The sequence below is a fragment of the Wasmannia auropunctata genome, unplaced genomic scaffold (genome assembly GCF_000956235.1).
Source record: "Wasmannia auropunctata unplaced genomic scaffold, wasmannia.A_1.0 LD336078.1, whole genome shotgun sequence".
Lineage (NCBI taxonomy): Eukaryota > Metazoa > Arthropoda > Insecta > Hymenoptera > Formicidae > Wasmannia > Wasmannia auropunctata.
The window spans coordinates 2316144-2339078 of NW_012026812.1; the positions used below are offsets into that span (position 1 = coordinate 2316144).

Here is a 22935-nt window from a genome sequence, read left to right on the forward strand (position 1 = left end):
TTGGTTTTTCTAATAAACCTCGTGAAGACGAGGATATGTGTGGTGAAAAATCGAATTCGGGATCAATTACCATGCATCATCCCACAATAATAACGCGTGAACAAATGCTCATTAATTATCAATCATAAGTTTATCTTGGGCTATTATCTTTTTATAATTCTCAATTATCGGACTAAGATATAATTTCTTTCAATGGAAACGGTAAGTCATACACGGAAACATCAATATATTTATTCCACGATTCACATAACAATGTTGTAAACAATATACAAGATGCCTTTACATAAATGTATCTAAAGCGCACTATACAATCTAATTTTGATGTAGCTACTGTGCTGGGTCACATTAAATGTTTAAATAACGAAAAATAATTCAATATTTATATATTAAAAGTTGCATAAAAGTTACATATAGATTTCTTATATATTTGATTACTTATTTATATTTAAAATTTCTATAATAAAAAAACGCGCGCGATTACCTTCATCATCAGGTAACAATCGTAATATTGCATTACTGCCGCATTATAGCGAAATTCATAGACAATTCGATTGCACAGTTCGCTACATACATTATATTTTGTAGCGAAGCAAGCATTTAGTTAAAAAAAAAAAAACGGTATTGAAACCTCGTCGAAAATTTTTTTTATTGTAAAAATTGAAAAACGTAAAAATCTAGCATCTACACTACACTTGTATGAATATAAGTTGTTTGATAAGAAAGCTCCTTAACAAAACTTGAAAAATATAGTAATAAATAAATAAAAATATGACACAACGATTATTAACGATTAATTCAAGTATCTTGCGTAGCTTTAACTTCCTTGCCGACTACATCTAGAGCCATTTTACCTTTCCCCGCTGTTTCAGTAATTTGCACATATCTCGTGGTGTCTATGTCATTTAAAGATAATCGCTCCAACAGCTGTAACTCGGACGGCTCCAACTTTTCACCGAGTTGCCGCAGAGCGCTCAATATCTCGCCCCGTTGACGGTCGGCGGCTTCTTTGTTCAGTTTTCCCAGTTTCACGTCTCGATCTATCTGCGAGAGACGTTCCTTGAGTCCGGCCGGCTCCCGCTTGCCAAACATTCTTATCACGGCTGGCGTCTGAAAGGCTGCGCTGATCGCCGCTTGAGTTGCCTGTTAAGAATTTACAAGCGATTCAGGTGAAAACACATACTCGAAGCGCGTTGCAATACTATAATTTGTTAAGAACAAAAAACATACCAATTGCATTGCTCCAAGTTCATCGACTAAAGTCATATTCCCAGATATCATTCTTTGCAGGCTCTCGTTGAATTCGCGTAGCTGCTCCATAGTGTCTTCCTTACATTCCTGATAATCCGTCTCGTCCAGAGTAACTCTGTTAACGAAACAATTGGTGTACACAACAAAGAAAAAAAATTTATATATATATAAACAAATTTCTGGGATGAATCAGGCAGAATGAAACGACACCTGCAATCTTCCAGATCTTCCAACTGTTGCACAAGCCGATCCAATTGTTCTTCCAAATTCTTTTTTAGTCTGTCGGTCTCTGCTTTTCCGTGAGAACCCATTTTCGCGTCGAACGACGAAAATGTAGAAGAAAAGGAGTATATGTGTAATGCGTAGGAAGGAAACGTTATAGGTTATGTTAAAAGTGCCGAAATGTAAAACGCAATCCCACGCTTGTCAGACGAGATGTATGCCTTAAAATAGTTTGTTTTTTAAAAAAAGGCAATTTTTTTATTCACCATATATTCAGAGTACTTTGCAATACCGCAAAATATAGAGATTGTATGAGAAAGAATTCACATTTAGGAGCGGAAAAGCGGAATATATTAATAACCAATCAGAAGTTGCACCGATTAATTGTCAGATCTGTTCGTTGCGTGCATTCAAATCAGCGTAGGAAACAACTTTCACAGAAGATGCCGTAAGCATCTTTCTACGATATCAGTTTTTTACGACCTAAGTGTTGGGTTTATTATCTTTAAGAAAATTAGTATACACAAGACCAAGATATATGTATGTGCGAATAAAGATTGTCTGGCTCGTAATATTGCAGTTGAAGAAATAGATTTTCGAGTCCCGTAAACTTTTTTCTTCTCTACAGCTGATCGGCACACGCTTGAAAACGTCGTAAAATGACGTAAAACATACTGAGTACAGCATGTGATATTGATTTAACGAACGCATTCGTGCCGGACAATTTTTAGATATCCTGCTCGCCGGAAGATCGAACGTGATTGGTTCTTACGCGCGAGTCCAACCAATTACGTTCGTTCGCGCGCGATCGCCCGATAAACTGGACAAAATCGGACTTGCGAATTCCCTAGGAGAGCGGCATCGATTTCTCTAGGGCGAAAACGCCGAGCGCGCTGGCAGCGTGTGGTCACACTGGTCACTCCTCTACGTCTATTACGGAACGTCGGTCGTCGCGGATCGGACGTGTGCACCACCAGTGGCACCAGTAGCAGCTAGTGAGCGATCGAGTGCGCGTGGTTATTTCATTCCACTTTCGAGGTTCGTGGCGGCGTGGTCGGGTATACAGGACAAGTGTTTGTGCGTCGCGCGTGTGTGTATCACCCGCGTCGTTCGCGCGTTCCGTCCCTCTCGCGTTCGGCTCGCCGGCGAACGGTGATTATGCGAAGAGAGATCGCGCGCAAGCGGGACGTTCCTCTCTCACTGGTGTGCGGACGGTGGTCGGGGGCACGTCGCGGGATTACCGCGAGAAACGAACGACCGTCGTCGTCGTTGTCGTCGTCGTCGTCGTCGTCGTCGCGCGGCGGCGGCGGAACGTGGCGCGGACGCCCGATATACGGACGATCGAGGGAGTTGTGCCACGGGAACACGTAGAAGAATCCGCAACGCGGCTCGCGTACGGTCTCCGAGCTTCACTAGTGCAGCACGCGGCCGAGGATCATCGTGTTCATCGAGCGAAGGAACCGCGAGCGAGGGAAGTCGCGGTCTCGCGCGCGCGCGCGCATCGCGCATTTGTGTCTCGCCTCGCACTCGTAAACGTGTCCAACGCCCCCTCCCCCGCTCCGATCGGTGGTTTCCGCGGATCGCTGCCGATCGCGGCGCACGATTCGGCCGCGTGATTCGGTCCCGCGTGGTCGCGGGACACGTATCTGGACACGTATCTCTCTCTCTCTTTCTCTCTCTTCCGGGAGGATAGCGTAGGATCCTGGCATCGTGCGAGGAGGCATCGCAATAAGCAAGCGCGCGCGTCGTCGTGGAAGCCCCCTCCCTCCGCCTCCGCGCGAGATCGCGAGACAAATAAACGTTACCTATGATTGGGAATCGCGTGAGGTCGCAGACTTTTAAGGACAGTTCGCACGAGGGAGGCCCACACCTGCGATGAGCATGCCGACGAAGGGGAAGCACCACCACCTGTCCCACCCGCACCACCACCCGCAGCAGCACCACCACCAGCAACAGCAGCAGCAGCAGCCGCCGCCGCAACATCACCAGCAGCAGCCGCAGCAACATCACCAGCCGCAGCAGCAGCAGCAGCAGCCCCATCACGCCCCGCCGCAGCATCAGCACCAGCTCATCCTCAACCAGCCCGTCGTGCACGCTCCGCAGAGCTACAGCGCTGTCGTCACCACGAACCGTTTCCTGAATGCCGGTAAGTCCCACCTCGAGCATAAATACCTATCTCTCTTTCTCCGGGTGTGACTCGCAAGGACCATGTCGATTCTCTATCTAAACGCGTTTTGTCGAGCGATCGTATCCTCGTCTCCGTCGAGCGCGTGGCGACGCGGGTACGCAACGTCCGTGGGGACACGTCCGCGCGATATTTAATCGACAACGCGCACGAGGATGTTCTACTCGTGATGCCTAGCAATCCTCGCCGAGAGTGTCGTCTCGACGGCCTCCGTTCGTCGCGCATGCGACTCCACGGGGCAGGAGGGGAAGGAGGAGGAAGTGTTATTTGAGGTTAGGACGACCACGCGGCATGTGGCACGTACGCCGCGAGAAAAGAGGACCGACGGCCGTCCTTCGCCGCGTGCCGTTTTCTCTTTTTACCAACGACTCCCGCCGCCGATCCACCTCGCATCCTCGCGTCATTCATTCGAGAATACGAAGGAAGCTCGTCCGTTTGTCCAGTTCAAACGACGGAGGGTGGGGGAGGGGGGTGAAAGGGACCGGAAATAGGATCTGTTCTTCGTTTATTCCGACGAGAGTTTCAAAATCCGCGAAATCGGCATGGCGAGCATGGTGATGGGTCTCCCTTTCTCCTCGCGGCGAGACGCGCTGGATAATCGGAGCGCGCCGTATGTATGCCAACATGGGAAATATGGGATCCTTGTAGGACGAACGTGCGATTCGAGGAAAGCAAAGTCATCCTCTTTCTGCTCCTCCCCTCCTCCTCCTCCTCCTCCTCCTCCCGGCGAGTCCGGGATTACCAGACATTGCAGTTAGATTCGCGGATTAGCTGGTCTCGATCTTTCCTTACGGTATTGCGTCAGACAAATACAACAAATCTGCGTCTGATCGGCAAACGTCTTCTAGATCCGCGCGGCGGCCTTAATTTCTGTCTCTCGCGTCATTCGTCTTGTACCTGTAAAGTTAACATCCGTCCTCGGGCATTTTTCTCCTCTCCTTTCGAGCCGCTGAAGCTCGAATCTTCGAGATTCCTCGAGAACGAGAGAGAGAGAGAAAGATGGAGATACGTGTACTCGCGACACGCGGCGTACAGGTGCGCGAGTCAGTCCACGTGAAAGCAAAACCCCTGCCGTTTCCCCGCGACGTCGGGCTGCGCCAAGTTCGACAACTCGGCCGTGCAAGTGGAACGACGACGACGGGGCGCTCTTTTCCCGGCTTCCGTAATCTCGTTAGAGCGGTTTCTCGCGGTTAACAATAGCAGTAGTAATACCAGCGACAATACTAGTAGCGGCGGCGGCAGTTACCCGAGGCGGCGATTATCAATCGAGCTAACGCCTGCCACCGACGCCGCCGCTATCGGTATAAGAATGCTCTGGAAATGTACGCCTCTACGTTTCTCTCTCTCTCTCTCTCTCTCTCTACGTGTTACATTGGGATGTACGTATATGTATTTTTGGTTGACGTTAATGTAAACGCCAGATAATTCCGGGGTAAACCGTGGGAGGTTCGCTCTACGCGACGACTATCTCTTCTCGCTTCCCCGGGTGATCGCAAGTCCCGGGGAGCGTTGGATAGTTAGTACTCGATACCTATAGGAGATTCGGCACGAACGCGTGCTTTCACTTTCGTCTCGGCTCTCTAGAGCTAAACGCAAATCGCCCGCTCGCCGTTGTAAAACGTATTATCGGAACGATCGGGGGCCCGTTTCTTATCTCGGCACGCTCGTTCGTTCCCCGTATCGACGATATACACGTATATATCGGCGTATATATACAGCGTCTCCGCAGCCTGCTTTTTCCTTCCGCGTTTCCTCCCCCCCGCCCCTCCTTTTCCCCTCGGCTCTCCCTTCGCAAGCTCGCCGGCGAAACAAGGACGCGGCTTTTCACCGCGCGAAATAAACGGTAAGAGGACGGGATAATAAGCATGCGCGCGCGGTGAGAAGCGGGCGAGGAGCAGGAGGAGGTGGAGGAGGAAGGACGAGGTGGTGGTGACCACGATTGGCCGGTACGACGTGTAGCAAACTGTTGAATCGCGCCTATTAAAAGCGGAGGTGGGAGACACAGAGAGGAGCTTCCTGCGTGCGAATCGCGACGTAGCCGTCTCCGACGGTAATCGACGATCCGTTGCCCGGTCTCGGAAAATAAGACTGTCGAATGTGCGCAAGCAAAAAAAAAAGAAAATACATACATATCGGGACGATCGGTCGGCGAATATCGCACAAACCGATAAAAAAAAAGTCGACCTCTTTTTTTGTTTTGTTTCTTTCGGGGCTTCACGCGGAAATAAAGAATGCTGTGGATTTTGTAAATAAACATGTATTCTCGTACGTAACGTAAACTTCTCTTCGCGACATTTTGTCCTTTCCGTATAAAATCGCTCCCAAAAGAGCGAAATTATTAGTGCCTTAATTATTACTTAATTAATTTAGGCGTTCTACACGCAAATGCTCCAAGTCCTCTGATTCATTCAGACATTCTGGAAACGACTGAAAATTTCCACTGTGTGAAAGTTCACTGTGTATAGAGACGTCGCTTGTCGTTAGGCTTATCTTTGGGACTCGTCAAGACATTAAGCAGATGATAATTTACGATAATTTCTCAGATACGATAATATAGATACGATAATACGGTAATACACGTGACACGATAAAATGATGTACACATTTCAAAATTCTAATGGCGATGCGTCCATTATTACATCCCGAGAATGGTTAGAAGAGATTGTACAATACGTTGTTAACTTACAATGCGTGATACAATTATAAATGCATATTTAATTCAAATCAAGTTCATAATGTATTCATAATGTATTGTCTGCCGAAGTGGATTTCATAAGTGCGAGTCCCCTTCTCGGACTCATGCCTCCTCGCTGTAGCCATACTGAGAAGTCAGAGATCGTCCTGAAGTTTCCTCTCGCATTATTACACATACGTATACGATAAATTAATATAGTGAACTTTCACACACAGTAGAAATTTTCCCGTCGTTTTTCCCGTCTTTATATTCGACCATATTCGACAACACGTACAAATTTTAATTTCCAGCAAAGGATTTTTATGACAGCTGATTTTGACATTTACATATCTACGAAGCAAAAGATAAAATTATTAAACTACTAGTATTAAAAATTATCATATTGTAAAATTAACACTTATACATCGGTCTTCGATAATATTTTGGTAAATTTATGTCACGACATACGAGAGACATTTATTTCGATGTATGTTGCAAGGGAAAAAAAATATCACGCGATCTCTCGGCTCGGGCTTAAATAACACAACTCGATGTGATTGCGCGGGCGAGACAGGGAGGAGACCCGGGGATCCTTAAAAAAAAAAAGGAAATATTTTATCGGGCCGTTTCTTCGTGTGTGCAAAAACGTCGGAAGAGATTTGTGGAAAGCCTTTTTCCGTTGCATGCATGCATGCGTGCGTGCGTGGAGGAACAGAGGAACGGCTGGAGGAGTAAGAGGTTAGACGGAGAGGGCGACAGAGAGAGAGAGGGGGGGAGGCCACGCGCGAGAGAGACGGAGAGCCCGCGACGACGACGACGTCCCACGAAGTCACACGACGGGGGCGCGCGAAGTCGCCGCGCGCGGAGTTCGACGAAGTCAACGGCGGAGCCAGCCGAGCGCGGCCGCTTCGGGGCTTGGTACATGTGGCAATCGCGGCGGGCTACGCAGCGCCGCGCGGCTCTCTCGCCCGTTTCGTTCGCCGCCGTTCGCAACCTCCTCCTCGGCTCGGGGAAAACGAGCATATGGTCGCGGACGCACGACCGCGTGTTACGATTATTCTTCGGTGGTGAGTGCCCCGTTTCGTCGAGACCGATTCGAGAGCGCGTCGAGCGTGCATTGCAAGATTCGAATCCTCGCCTGTTTTCCTCTCTTTTTTTTAAATCTTTTTTTCCCTTTTTTCTTCAAATTTTTTTTTCTCTTTCCTCCCGTTAACGAGCGGCACGCGTATCGCGCGCGCCGCGATCGGGTTCCACACACGGGTTCGCTACTAACGCGCCCAAAAACGTTCGCGTTCTTCGGTGAAGGAGGGACGGAGATAGAAGAGGAGAGAGATCCGTTCCGTTCTACACGGCGGAGGTTATATAATTTCCCCGGAGAGCGGTTCTTTCTCGCGTCTCCCCGGCCGTCGGGAATCAACGCGCGAATCTCAATTTTCGTCTCTCCGTCTCGTCCCGGTCTCTCGTCGTCCCGTTTCCCCGACACACCCGATATAGAGATTGCTGCTCATGCAGCGACCGCGCGCCGTGGTGTCACCGTGCGCCGACGAGGAAGGGGGCGGGCGATATCGCCGATAGACGGTCAATCAGGACGAAAAAAGGGGGCGGGAGGGGTGAGGAGGAAAAAACGAGGAAACATGTGCCCGACGTGATACGAAGGCCCACGGGTAAATCCTATCGCCAAGTGTGTAAACGGTCGCCGACGGTCACCGCGCACGGGACGGACGGGCCCACGGCGGAAATGTCTACGTTGATAGGTGAGTTTATCATGCGCGCGTCGACGCGCCGGTGCACATATATATATTTTTTTTCTTTTCTTTTACACGCGCCTCCATATTTCGCCTCGTGTTCCGCGCGATCGCAAAATCTCCGCGCGACGTGTCTCGCAGCTTACTCTTCTCTCTCTCTCTCTCTCTCTCTCTCTTTTATCGTGTCGTTATCGGCGCGCAATGTATTATTAGCGGATGGAAATATTACGCAAATCTCGGTGTTGCTGGAACCTTCGGGAGATGTCGCGTCGAGTGGCGGTCTGGCCGCGCGCGCGCGGCCACGTGACGACGTCGTCGCTGACCCGACCGCCCGATGTTTACCGAACGGCAAGTAAACCCTCGCTGGTAAACACGTGTCATCCCGTTTTTTTTGACTGGCATACGTGCAGGGCTTTTTTCGACATTTTCAGATCTTAATGTAGAATTCCTTCTATTTGTTCGGGATAGATAACGTGTTTATCGGGTTCTCCTCTCCTCCCTCGCTCGCCTAATCTACAGGGCCCTGCGGCCCTACGTTATTTGTGTGTTTCCGATAAAGTGAAATAGCATTCCGTACATATTTGAAATGTTTCGGAATATTTTCTCGCAAGTCGACACAGCGTTTCTCGTGATTATTTTTTGTCGACGTACAACTTGAGACGTATACTTATCTCCTTTCTATTCGCCGATAAGGATAATCTCATCGCTTTAATCTAAGGGAGGGGGGAGAGGAAGCTGATCTTCGGACATCGCGTCGCCGTGCTCCGAAAAACTTTCCGAGAACTCGATCGCGCGAACGTTTGTCTTTACGCGGTGGATGTACGACGCTCCGTTAGACGTCCGGTGCGAACCGTCTACCGAGCTCGTCAAGGTCTCGCTTCGAGTCTCGTTGAGCAAGGAATCCGCCGCTGCAAAGGGCAACACGAATGAAATTGCGTAACGCGCGGCGAGCCGGAGTCGCGAGCGAGCCGTACGCGCGACGTACGGCGCGGCGAGTTTCGGCTGTAATTTTGTAGCTCCGAAATTAATCGAGAATGCGGGGGCTATGAGCGAGCAAAAAAAAAATAAAAGTCTCGAGTTTCTCTTTTTTAATTAGAAGGAAGAATAATCATGAAATGCGCGGTGCGGTATGCCGCGTACGTGGAGAAATTTTAAACCTTTCAACCATTGCAACACTTTTTTCGGTTGACGTTATTCAATCTCGTTTATTGCAAATATTTTTCGCGTCACGTGCCCGAATATTTTCAATTTGCACTCGATGAAATACGACACGTATTTTTTGTGTGTCGATGGTTTAAAATTCATGTCGATTTAGATTCCGTTCGTATCGCGAAGAAATATATTAAATGGAACTGTTCGAATGGTTATAGTCTTTTTTTTTCTTTTTTTTTTAACGCGAACAAACTTGAATACATCAGCTAGCTCATTCGCTTCGTATATTGTCGGGGTACCCTTTCTCTTTCCGATTCGCGATTGCGGATTATTCGCTGGTGTAAGATGGTCGATTTAATGAGTAATAAGCGGTCAGATCGATTAATTCCGAGATCTCCGATGTGCATGCCAAACATTCTGTCCATTGTCGGTTGATGCACTTAACGGTAAATTAGAAACCGTTCTAAACCGTTAAGGTAAGACGCTATATGTTTTTGAGACGTACGGAGATGGGGAGCAGACGCGAAAGTAAACGTAATTTAAATCATTGACTTTGGAAGTTCGACCAGAGTGTGAAGGGGCAGCATCGAAGACTGACGAACATTTCGATACATTCATGTGCCCTTCTCAGGCAAAGATTCCATTCTTTCGTGGAATGTCTCAGGTATATATCCAGTTTTGACAAAAAAGGACCTGTAACGATAGTCGTGACACTGGGCAATCTGCGAATCTGCCTTATTCTCGAAAAACTCCACATATACGAAAAGTACTATAAGGAAATCTATATACGTAATGTGTATGCGATGGTATTTTTATATATTTTCATGTATATGAAATTTTTCGCCCCTGGGCGAGTGCTGCAGCCTCGTTATAATCGCGACTAATACACTTACGCGACATCCTACAATTCTTATAACGCATGTCACACGTAATTCTTGCATTTCTTTCGAGGAGACACGTAATCCGAGCGCGCCCGAGAGATGTCTAATGTTCCGTGGGGATCGACGAACGCGCAAATTAAAAATAAGATGTAAAATTCGCGCGCATTCGAGGGACAGCGAAGCGAGATTAATTCGCCCTCGTGGGGTATATAATTCCTCGACACATTCCTCGAGCGCTGCAGACCTGCGCCCGGTGGTGCAGCCGCACGTGGCTATCTTTAGGCTGCTTAACGGTTTTTTTTTTTTTGCGCTTCGCGTTATTCGAATTTCCGGATGACGTAAAGTGACCGACTTCGAAGTCGTTCGGTTTCGGGTAATGAGGCTCCGGTCACTCGCGCGGGACGACGTCGCGGCGCGCCGCGCCGCGCCGCGCGACAGCGGGTGAAAGGTGGCCATCGGCGCATATAGAATCGAATCGAAGCCGAGGGATAGACGGAGAACCGGCAGAAAATGCGCATTCCTGGCAAGGCCGCTCGCTCGAGAAAGAGGCCACCGAACATCCGGGGAGAAACTAACCGTACTTCATTCGCGCTCGCTTCTCCCCCCCACCCCTCTCCTCCCCCCTCATCCACGCAGACTCGATCATTTTACGGTTACGTTACGTTCGTTCGCATAGATCGTCGGATTATCTAGATCACGTGCCGTTCGTTATCTTCGGCTTCTGCCGATTTTGTGATTGCTTCTGCGAAATCTTCCGCCGATAGCGCCTCCCGCGTTTCCGTCGCTATCGCTTTGAAGAGTTGCAAGCTGCGTTTCCGATTAGTAATGTTAAGAAAAAAAAAATAACGAAGAGACAGAAATTTATTTTTAACGAAAACTCGTTAATTTTATTTGAAATCTTCCAATTGACTTACTGTCGCTTCGCGCGACTCCTCGGTTCCGCGAATCCGTGTCTTCGGCGAACGCTTTTCACACATGTCTCCTTTGATCCGAATGCGAATTACGTACGACCGCCGTTCCGTGTGTAATAAAATAGTTCGGTGCTAGCCGCCGTACTTGCCGGCGGGTTAAGTCGCACGCTCTAACATTGTGACATTTAGCACGTGTGCGAAGCGAAGTGTACCGGCCATTCCGCTAAACCAGCTCTCCTAAACAGTTCCTGGTAGAAAGCGCACTTTTACACGCGACTGGATAATTTTTTAATTTCGTCGCGTATCCACGCGAGTCGGGCGTTAAGCTCGTTTTAGACGATCTGTAATTCACGTCGGGTAATTCAGCAGTCAGGAGTTCGTAAAAGTTCAGTTTATAACTTTATAACGCGTGTTATGCGAGGAATATTTGAAGATTCGGACTAGACAGTCTTTCCTTTATATTCTTAGCATTGTTTTCGAAAAAAAGCGACATTTTGTACTATTCAACTCGGAGATATTTCTTTTATTTTTCTTTTATTTACAGAGTCGAAGTACTTTTCTTAGAGAAAGTCCTTTTCTTCAATTTGAAGAAATCACTATATGTTTTTTTTTTCTAGAACTATAAAATGTCGATTTTTATTGTTCGAAAATTTTTTTTAAATCTGTTATTCAAAAAGGTTCACTTGAACTAAAGAATTTCTTGAATCTAAAGTCGGTTTTTTTCAAATTAATTTCCGATTCTTTATTCTTCCTCCTATAGAATTTTCTCGGATAAAATAATCTTCTTTTTTGTTTCCAAAAAAGTCATCATGTTACGATGCGGATCTTCGACCCTACATATTTTTCTGGTATTTCCGGAGAAATTTGCCTAAGAAAAAATAGTTTTTTCCTTCAGATAATATTTTCGTTGGTTGAATTTTTCAACAAAATTGGTCAATCTGATAAACGGTTTTGTTCTTCGTGAAGATGGGAAGGAAGGTGCTAACTTTCTCTCGATAATTACGATTGTACAACGGGCGGAACAGTTATTTAAAGTCCGTCTGAGGCACGCACGTGGTGCCTTCATCGTACAGTTGTGTCGGTCGAGCGAGATAAAACTATTCAGTTCCGTTCATTTTTAGAAGAATACGAAATACAAAAAGGAATGTAAAAAATTTCGATCTTTCGTCACGGATATCGAGGGCCTTCTTTCACTCTGGCATTCCGTGTAAGGGATCACGTTTGAAAAATCGATCAAGGCTTGTCGGCCAAGAAAGAATTAGCATGCACAGGTGACATTTTGCGATTACCACGACTGAACGTGGCAGAATATTCCCTCCACGTGGTCGACCACGCACCAATAAAGAGGCGAATGTTATCAGGTCGGCGAATAGTCTCGCCACTTCCGCTTCGGTTCCGTTCCGCTGCGTGCACTACGTTATTTGCGCGGATTTATTTGCTAACGACCTTATAGTTACAGAATGTTAAATAACAATATGGGCTTGAAAGACAGTCAATATTCGTCAAGGTGAAAAAAAGAAATAACGGAATGTTTTTTTTTTTAATTTTATGTTAGGATAAACACAGTTAAAGATAAAATGATAGATTTTTCAGGCATTTCTTTTACTTCAAATTTCCGAGTCAGTTCTTTAATCTTTTGTGTACTTATGACTTTTGCTTCTCAAAGAGAAAAAAAAAGAGGAAAATGGAAGATCAATGACTTAATTGATTTGCAATCAATTTGATTTAGAAAAATATTTAAAAATTTTCGTCACAGCGCTAAAATCTCTCGTTTATCACGTGCTACATTCAATGTTAATGTGATTCGGATATTATTAGCACCAGGGCCATTGTGACTGATAAGATCTTTAAATCTTTTTTTTTATTTATTTCTACGATATTTTATTAAATATACTTTCGCACGATCTGCGCGACTTTTGTGCTTACCGACCGAGTTCCTCGAGATTAGTTTCTCAATTCACGGCATGGCAGCGCGATACGTGCGTTTTCCACGTAAATACGGTAAATGGCAAATTTCACCGAGCGATATCATCGTTCACTGTCAGACCGTACCGTGAAGTCTCAATGTTTTAATTCGTTCGCGATGTAACGCCACTTTAAGCGAAATGAAAAACCGTCTTGGCGAGACGGCGAGAGAAACGTCTCGCACGTCATCGTGATAGGCGCGGTCGTGAGGGTTGGGGGGGGGCAGAGGAGAGACGGGATATCGTTCGGGGACGTTGCACGTTCATGACCACGGTGTCGTTCAATTAGGAGGGGGTGTCGGGAGAACGGAAGGGCGGGAAAAGTGGGAAGGGTTGTTCGGTACGAGGGTTAGGACGCGACGTAATGCGTAAGGGCAGGGCGCGCGCGAGCAAGGGTGGGCGAAGGGAGACGAACGATCCGCAACGGCCGCAACGCAGGCGAGGGTGGTAGGTCGTTGCCCGGTGGGGACGGGACGAGGGGGATGACGGCCCCACGGTGGAGGGAAAGGGGGGGAAGAGTGAGGAGAGGAACGAGAGGAGGCCGGTAAATATCGACCCTTCCCTCGCGTAGACTTTCCGTCTCCCATCCAGACATTCGTCGGCGCGTGGTTACCCTCTTTCTCCACCTGCCTCTTCCCCCTCGTTTCGCTCTGTTCATTCTCTCTCCCACCTTTCGCGGGCTGCTAACCTACCGAACGCCCACACAGAGATGAGAGACAGTGGAGGAGGGAAAGAGAGAGAGAAAGAGAGAGAGATCGCGTACTATCGCTCGACACCACGAGGTTTCCATGCTACCTTTCCAAGGTCAACGGCTCGGGGGCTCAAAGACCTCGGGAAAAATGACTTTTACGGCCCTTATCCTCCTCCCTCGCGGGCATCGTCGCGGGGTGACGCGAGAAAAAAATGGTCGACCTGTCGATTCGCGACCGCTCGTTAAAAAGTTCGATCGCTTCGACAGACGTCGGATAAGAATCTGCAGCGCCTTAAGTATAAATGACGAAAAAAGATTCGCTCGCGCGACCGCCGACGGTCTGCGAGATATATATTTTCGGTATGATTCAGACCGAGCCGTGTTTTCGCTCGAGGACTTTGAACCTCCGTTTGTCCCGTCTGGCAGAAATCTTCGGGGTCGAGACAGCCGAAGGTTGCCCGAGGTTACATGTCTACGCCTCTTCTTTCCCCTCTCTCTTTTGCCTCCCTTGGATAATCCCGATATTCTTCAAAGTCTCACGCAGAGAGATAAGCCTTGGTGATTTTCGAAAATATTTTAACTTTAATTATTCTTGTTGAATTTTGTCTCCCTTGGAATTCTCACAATCAGTATTATTCAAAGTTTCATTCAACTGTAGCCTTAGTGATTTTCGAAAAAAATTTAATTAAGGGATCTCTCCTTTGCCTATAGGAACAAGAAAATGCACTCGCATTTCTTGGTGGGCAGATATGAAGAATACACAGGATACCATTAGGAATGCGATAACAAAGGGGGAAATGGATTTAGTAGACGACCCCTGAGTGACAGGGTCGCATACCTGTCCACCACATAGATTAAAGCATTAGCATTTCGACGTTTGCCCGATTCAGTATATTTTGCTTTGTCCGTCGAAAAAAAAAAAGAGAAGAACGAAAGATTCAAGCAAACAGTTCGCGAGTTTTCGTATCTAATTGCGAACGGAAGGAAACGCCGGGGGAACGATGAGCGGAATTCGCGCATTCGAAGTGCGCGGATCCCGCGACGGGATCGACGGCGCAACTTCTTGTTTCTTCTTCTCCCCCGCGATGTAGGTCACGGGGGTCACGCGGTATATCCCCCTTCTCGCGCCTATCCTAGACCAGAGTCGGCGAATCTAGGCTGTGGGCAGCGCGCCGGGTGCATATAGGTATCGATCGGTTCACGGCGGTGCTGCAGCTTGGCCTGGTGCACTGGCGAAACTGGGTTACCGCCTCACCTATACACGATACCGCGATTCGCGAATCCACTCCCCTTCGTCATCCCCTTCATCTCTCCTGGGGGGAGGGAAGAAGGGTGCTGCTGCTGCTGCTGCTGCACCCACCTTTTCCTCTCTTTCACCTTCCCGCGGTACACGCGCCCTTCGCTGTCATCCGCCCAACGTGTATGTACGCCCGCGCTCGTGCGTCTTTGCGAATCGCTCGACGATTAGATGATACGTCGACTCGCGTTACTTTCTCTTTCTCGTCTCGTATGAATCTCTTATGAAAAAACTCAAAAACTATACAAAATATTTAATATAGAGGAATGTAAACGACTGATATGAATTTCACCGAGTGTTACTGTGATACGGAATAACTGAAAATGTGTTTGCTCTATACGTTTTTTTAAACATAATTTCTTTTATCTCTTAGATTTTTGTTTTATATTATATTTTTTGATTTGTCAAGATTTTTTAAAGATTTGAAAAATTTTCTCTTGTTATGAAGACCTTAAGACCTGGTTGAATTCTGAAATGTTTAGGTATGACGATCTTTCATCATCAAAGTTTACCGTGATACTGATTTATAGCACTTGCGCTTAATTGCGACTATATTATGTGTAGAACCATATTTAAAACGAGGCTCTGATAAAATTATTCGATTTCTTAAATTGTTATCTTGAGAAATACCTGTTGTACGCCCTTAAATGTGGAAATTCAAATAAACAGAGGATAGATACGAAAATAGAAAGTTATTGACATGTCAAAATGAGCTTTTATATTGTTATTCCTGAAGTAAATATGGATCGAACTGTTCCTTTCGATTAATATTATCTTTTCTCTGACTTTTGAAAAATAATTTTGAGTTTTTAAAACAGGAAAAAATAAGTTTGCAAATAAAATATATACATATATTAAAATAATAGCATATAATTTTGGTATTTTTCATATACAATTATACGATTTTGTAAGATATTTATAGTTTGAAAGATTAGTAAGTTGTACAATGTTTCATCAATCGTATTATTATTTTGTCATTAATATTTTATTACACATTTATCAAATATTATTTCTCCTTACATTATTATTTTTCTTTGAATTTACACAAGTTTTTTTTCAACGTATTTAACAAATTTATGAGAGGATCATTAGTTTTTATGTTTTTCCGAGAATCATTGGAATTCGTGCAAGATAAGTCTTAAGATAAATTGCTTTTGTGGAAACGAGTGACACAAAAGTGACCTTTGCAGTGATACGAGAGAATACAATACTATTTACTTTCGTAACGGTCGATGTTTTTACATGTTAGAGTTTAGACTAATAATAATACGATCCTACGTTTCAACGAATAAGTTTCACTTTCATGTTTTCGCTTTTGAATCTCTTTGGAGTACATCCTGAAAATAATATTTTTATACATGTCAGTATTACAAATTGACCAGCCAATTTTCTTCTTCAGAATCCGTTTTGGACATCAACCAACATTTCTTTCGTCCTTCGGATTTTACGACAGGTTAATACAAATTTGTATGAACAATTTGTGTGATCGAACAGAATTATAAATAGTCACATATTTTCTCTTGAACCGAAAAATAAAATCTTCATAAACCTTGAGAAATATCGTTTTAACCATCATCATTAGGCTTTTGTATATTCGCCAAAAAAAAAACTCAAATGTCATTCACGCTTGGCTTTCTTTACAGTCTTCACATTTACACATTCTTTATTTAAGAAACTTTATTGTGTTCGAATCTGTTCGTCTTGTATTTAAATTTGCCGCATTTGTGACACTCGAAGGGCCGACTGGCTCGTAGGATTCCCTCCGCGTCTGCGTACCTACCTTACACCATCCATTTGTCCATTGTGCTCCATCGGGCCGCATATATGTAGACAATACCGGCGTTTCTTTGTAACAATTCTACAGGTACGTATAAATCGGCATCGCGCCGTTAGAGCAGCATATAGCGAGATTACATTTATTTTTATGATGTTCTCTTCGTGCATAAAGCACGTACGACGTGTAAAATGTGTGCGTTGCTTACACAATAAACAAGCATTTATATTCTGACAGCAAATGATCTAGGGAGGAACGAGATTCTCTTTATTATCGTGACAAATAAAGCGATGGCAAGAAATTAAAGATTTTTCTTTTTTTAAATAAATATTTATAACTCTAAATTGGGATTAAGCAAAGAAAAAGGGAGTTTGAAGTAAATATGCAATATACTGACTTTATTTAGCTTTTTTTTTCATGATCACATTTCGAGGCGTAGAAGATCGTTTACACAAGTTTTTTTTTATTATTAAATATAGTAATGATTTTATATTCGGATTGATTCGATAACGTTTAATTATACGTTCCACGGTTACGTTCCACTGCTTAGAAAAAAAAATCACTTGACGCGCGTTGAAGATTATAAAGTGCAGAATAATTTGCGTTTAGCACAGCGATTTTCTTCTTAGACGTTAATAAAACACATGTAATTTGCAATAATTTTATTAATAGAAATATCAACACTTCAATCATTTGAATCAATCGGCATGGAAAGTGCCTGCGATAGGGTGGGCAGAAATTATTAAAGCTGCAACGAAATGACACGTTGTATATAATAATTAAGTGTAAAACGGAAAGCGTTTCTCTCATCGGTCAAGTAACAGAGTTGTCAAGTTTTAACAGCGCAAGTTAGATTCTCGAAAATTCAAAGAAGTTTTAGAGCTCGAATACAACGAAAGGAATAAGAAGCGGAGAATTGAATACAAAGGAGGAATATTAGGAAAAAGTTAGAATAGAATAAAACATTGCATTGTCTCTGCCCTTTTTCTCAAATCCTTACGTTCGAGTTCCCTCTTTCTTATTTTTTTCCCCCCTCTCATTTATGTTCGAGCCCTTGGAGAAGAAACGTTTCTCTCGACGATAGGGCACTGCTACGGACGGCGAGCAGACTTTCGGAAATGCCGCCTACGTACCTGAAACGTTCTTTAGCCGCGTAGAGGATAGATGGCGTTAGAGTCGGCTGGCGGTACGCGATTCGTCGTAGGTCGTGCGGGAAGGGCTGGCCTGGCTCAGTTCAACGTAGCGCGTCCCTTGGCGAAGGGTACGCTCACGTCTCCACGCCGTTATTGTACTTTAGCGAGACCCGCGACAGGTCTGGCCGTTGCTTCAGTTCGAAGGTGTCGGAAGCGAAGTGAGTGTGCGACGGAGTGCAACGCTCTCCCGTGTTCGCTCCTCTATCTCTCCCCGATCTGCGCCCCGCGGTCGTGCGCCATAAGACATTCGCCGTGTCGCCGTGAGCGTACGGCCCCGCGCCATTTGTACGTGCGTGTAGGCGCGCTGGTGTGCTTGCAAACGGTGGTGCGCGACGCGTGCACGCGGGTGAAGAGAGAGAGACGCGCGCCACGCTCGTCGACGATCGAGCTCTCGGCGGAGCCGAGCCGAGTTGCTGTGCGGCCAAATCGTTCTCGAAAGGGGAAATTTCGTTTCTCGTTCTCTCTCTCTCTCTCTCCCCCTCGCGGTTTGTCCCTCGTTCATAACCCGCGTACACGAGAGAGGGTTTACCCACGCTCGGAGGAGAGTTGACGTACTTCGGTACTTTTCGGCGCGCGACCGAACGCGCCCGATTGCCGCGCGCGCCGTGCGGAGACAACAGTAGCCTCTCTTCACGGCCGAGGCACAGGGCGACGGCTAAAAATTGAATCTCATTCTCATCTCTCCGCGGCGCGATGATGCGACCGCGACGCGACGAAACGGAGCCGACGTCCCCGACGCGCTCCGCGTGGCCGGCACCCGACTTGTGGTAAAATAAGGCCCCCCCCGTGTGTTACACACGCTCGTCGGTCGCGTTCCAACGGCACGCAGTTTCCCCGTAGCGCGGGAGTGGGCGACACATACACACACACACGTACGTACGTGCGCGCGGCGAGGGAGGGGAGAGACGACGCGCCGGTCGAGCCTTAAATATCGATTTTGGACGGGCCGCGATAGTCCGCCACCTATGCCGAGTACGCGAGCGACGTGCACGCGCGACGACGCGACGACGATTTTCCCGTGACAGTCGGCGACGGCCGCGCGACGGTCGCGCGACATCCTCGCAAGGTCTCGGTGTCCGTTTTCGCAGGTGCTGGACGAGGTCACGTCGAGTGCCATATATTATCGCGCGCCAGGTGAAGTGATTGGGCGCTCTCTCTAATAAATCGGTGCGACTCGTCCCGACCACGTGTGTGCGTGCGTTTGTTGGGCATTAATCCCCCTTTCGCGGAGGCGAGTTTTTGCTGGATTCTCTCCGCGCTGGACAATCGCTGGCCCGGCGATGCTTGATGCCGCTCGCGGGGGGAGGAAGCGCGACGACGAGGGCCATCATCCGCCGGGGACGGCGGAGATTTAGGAGTGTCGACCGAGTGGAGGAATAGACGTGCGCGCGGTCACACCATGGCGCGCCATTGCCGACGATCGACGAGTTGACGGGCCGCGCGCGAGGTGTGCACGCGCGTTTCGCGAGGAAGAAGAAGAAGCAGTAGCAGCGACACGGGCGAACCGTAACGGTCGACGTCGTCGTGACGCGTGTGTGTGAGCTCGCGAAGAAGAAGGAATCGTCCCCGCGCCACCTCTTTCGAGCGACAGTCGGCAATTTTCGCGGCGGGCCGGAGGCATCGAGAGGAGGCGCGACGACGGATTGCGACGATGGTCGCGAATTCGTTTTATTACCGCATTTACCGTTACGTAAACACACCTCGTCGAGCCTCGTCGACGGCGTCGGGTCGTCTCTAACCACCGACCGAGGGCGAGCGGAGAGGAGGGGGAGGATCTCTGCCGAGGCGAGGGTGAGGCGGCTGTGCGAGGCGGGGAGGAGGAGGAGGAGGAGACGAAGAGGAGAGGAGAGGAGTGTGTGAGAGCGAAGTCGCTCGCGCGAAGGAAAAGCCGCCGCGAGCAGCGACCGGGCTGCTCCATCCGGAAGAATGGTTTCGAGATATGGCGTCTCGAAGGAGGGCGCAGTGGGTGTCGCCGTCGGTGCCTTAGGACCCATGCATTGTCTACTGCCGCACTGTGGCGGTCCCCATCATCATCACCATCTCACGGCGTCGCATCCGCAGAATCCGCAGCCACCTCACAACCACCATGTGCATCCCGGCCATCAACCGCCGCCGCCGCCGTCGCCGAGTCCGCACATCAATCAACTGGCGCATCCCCAGCTCGCCCCGGCCATGAACATCAGCCACCTCGGCCATCATCATCATCAGCACCATCAGCAGCAACCGCAGCAGCAGCAGCCGCCGCAGCAACAACAGCAAACGCAAATGCCGCCCCAATACCGAGTCCCCGCGAATAGTAAGTAGAAGAGAGGTAAAGAGAGAGAGATAGAGAGAGCGTGCGCGCGCCCGCGCCCATGCCCGTGGGGAGATGTATATCACGGACAGAAATTTCACAGTTAGGAATTGATTCCAAATTCATCTTTTTTAAGATCTTTTTAGATATTTCGCTGTGAGAAATGAGGTTGTAAACGATACGCGCGGACGAAAATCGCGAGATTGATTATGATTTATACGACGTCCCCGCGACGTCCCGGCGATATCTCGAAACGATCTCGACTTTATCTCAATCGACGATTTACATAAATCTCCGATGGTTAATGATCCGATTATTTAACCAACGGTCAAATACGCGCCACGTATTATTTGTCCGATCACGAGACCGTGCGCTGGATGTGCGCCAAACAGCTGATCGAAAGTCAGTAAGGCGATTCATCGATCTCGCAAGTCTGTCTACACACGTCGACACCGGATGTGTATCTTTTCAAATCAAGCGTCGTTCTTGTCCCCGCTGTTTCAACTTCCGTCCCCCAGAATGCAGCACCGCGATTTATTTATCCAATCTTGGGATTGATTTTTGTTCACGGTAAATGTTTTTGTCACACACAGTGGAATATTTTGCCACTCGAAATTTCTTACATGAGAAGTAGTAGAATCAAACTTGATACCTTTTGCTCGATAGACCTGGTCGCCCCGTTTCCAAACTCCAATCCTTAATAAAAACAGTTTACGCGCGCCCAATTTTGCAACTGATTACAACACTAATATGAACGGCATATCAACATTATTATATCGGTCTATAATTTAACTCAAACTCCCAAGCAGTCAAGTAGCCACAAGCAGGCATATTGTATAAGAAATTGATTCAATAACTTGACAATTAAATACTAATTAGTTTAAAAAATTATTTTCGTCAATTTTTCTACGTATCAAATTTTTTTTTTCTCAAGTTGGATGAAAGCTAAGTAGCTCAAAATCTTTGGAGGGATAATTAATTTACGAGGATTCTTTTTGTATCGTGAGAATTGACTTCGATTGTAGCAAGTGCGTTTTAAATATAGGACCGTGTGCGTGCACGCGGATTGCTGATAATGCGGACACAACGTGAACGATAACACGGCGCCGCAAAATGAGACATGTTTGGAGATTCACAGTTTCGAAGCGTCTCCACCTACCGCGACGTGTGTATAGCTTGGTCTTATTTTAATTCGAGCTTCTCATACACATTAGACTCGATTCACGCTCTCGTTTGATTTTTTTTCGCTGCGACGCATCGAGGCACAGCTTCTCGTTCGATTTCCAATCGGACCACAGGCACCACAGACGTCCAACCGGCTACGCATTGGAGAGTCGAGATTTTCGCGCCCGATCGGGTATAATTTTAATCTTGGCACGTGCTTTATATTCCCCCGATTGTCCGCCGATCAAATTCTAATCTGCGCAGTCTTCTCGATCTCTTTGATACGTAGCCTCCGACCCGAAACACACGATTTCTTTTTGCATGCTCAGATTTCACGCGCGACGATGATAAAAAGTGCCGTTTTTGCGAACGCGGCCGTATATTGACTTGCTCCATCGTGGAACATGAAGACCCACACGACCGACGATGGTAGCACAGTCCATCTTTCGCTTCTCTGCTTATTATTTGTAATACTTATTTTACTGTTTTCCGACTCCGCTTTCTCGGTACGTATGTGGATCCTCTCCCGTAGGATCTCGTCCTTGACTCCGCGATACGACCTGCGCTAACGTAATTTTGCGAGAAACGAGCGGCCTGTGCGGGGTGTCCCGTCACTTATCACGATCGTTGAATCTTTCCTTTTTTTTTGTGTGTGTGTTTTTTTTATCTTGCGCGACCAACACGGACGCCGAATAATCGGCGCGAGAGTGTGCGCGCAATCACGGAGCGGAATGATGCGCGAGGCGCGTTATTTTCGAGCGCGAACCGGGGGGTAGTTAATCTGACCCGGTGACCTATCTGTCAAGAGTCGAATCATTTGTGTCTATTTGCAGACTCACGGATTCGAAAGCCGCGTCGTGTCCTTTCTCTCTTCTCTTCCTCTCCTTCGCGAGGACGAGCACAATGCCGCTGTCACGTTAAAACGATAACATATCCCGAAGCATCGATTTTAATTCGCTCCTGGGTTTTGTAGAAGCGCGTCGCTTAGATCAACTTCCTTTCGGGGAATGCCGTATTTTTTTCCACTATTGTTTATTTAGTCGTTATCTGTGCTTTCTCTGTCCGGCAATAATCGGAGTCTCGAATCTCGAAAGTCTGGAGTAGGGCGTGTGGCTGATATATATACGCGCTGGAAAACGTACGAGAGAGAGTCCGTTGGTTTATTCAAATTTCTTTTTTCTTTCAATTTCATTAGAAAAACACAGCGCAGTCGGGCGTTTTTCCTGGTATGCGGATATATCGATATATCGGGACGGCTTGCTATTTAGGTTAGTTCTTAGCGCCCCTGGACGGCGCTTTAGACAATTCGCGATATAGGTCAATCGATAAAACGCTTTCCACCTTGTGCCTCGTCGTGAAGGTACACGTTCGATCCTTTCCCTTCGTGCGATACGTCCCAATTTCCATCTCTCATTCTTCTCATCCTTTCTGTCCCCCGCGTCAAGAGACGGCACATTGAATGTACGACGTGTCCTCGCGATAAGCCGGAAACGTTTTAATTGTCGTAATTTGGGTCTTTCGAAACGTTATCGTCAAAGTCG

General features: G+C 47.1%; 2 protein-coding genes across 2 annotated transcripts in view; one reads left to right on the forward strand and one right to left on the reverse strand.

Annotated features, from left to right (window-relative positions):
• Positions 1-211: 211 nt before the first annotated feature.
• On the reverse strand, positions 212-2146 carry LOC105448864 (protein LZIC-like). The gene is made up of 3 exons (XM_011687696.1): positions 1459-2146; positions 1228-1363; positions 212-1140 (listed from the first exon to the last, which is right to left on the reverse strand). Exons 1-3 carry the CDS (start codon positions 1557-1559, stop codon positions 796-798), a joined length of 582 nt encoding a protein of 193 aa, XP_011685998.1. The 5' UTR covers positions 1560-2146; the 3' UTR covers positions 212-795.
• Positions 2147-7924: 5778 nt separating this feature from the next.
• Positions 7925-22935, forward strand: part of LOC105448865 (eukaryotic translation initiation factor 4 gamma 1) — a 37202-nt gene continuing 22191 nt past the window's right edge. The window contains exon 1 of the mRNA XM_011687697.1: positions 7925-8083. Within this exon, the coding sequence (XP_011685999.1) occupies positions 8068-8083 (16 nt within the window). The 5' untranslated portion in view covers positions 7925-8067. The remainder of the gene's footprint in view (positions 8084-22935) is intronic.

Coding starts and splice junctions, on each gene's coding strand:
- LOC105448864 (XM_011687696.1), bottom strand. CDS start 1,559: ATGGGTTCTCACGGAAAAGCAGAGACCGACAGACTAAAAAAGAATTTG. Junction 1,364..1,458: donor GAAGATCTGGAAGATTGCAG/GTGTCGTTTCAT, acceptor TTTCGTTAACAG/AGTTACTCTGGACGAGACGG. Junction 1,141..1,227: donor AACTTGGAGCAATGCAATTG/GTATGTTTTTTG, acceptor AATTCTTAACAG/GCAACTCAAGCGGCGATCAG.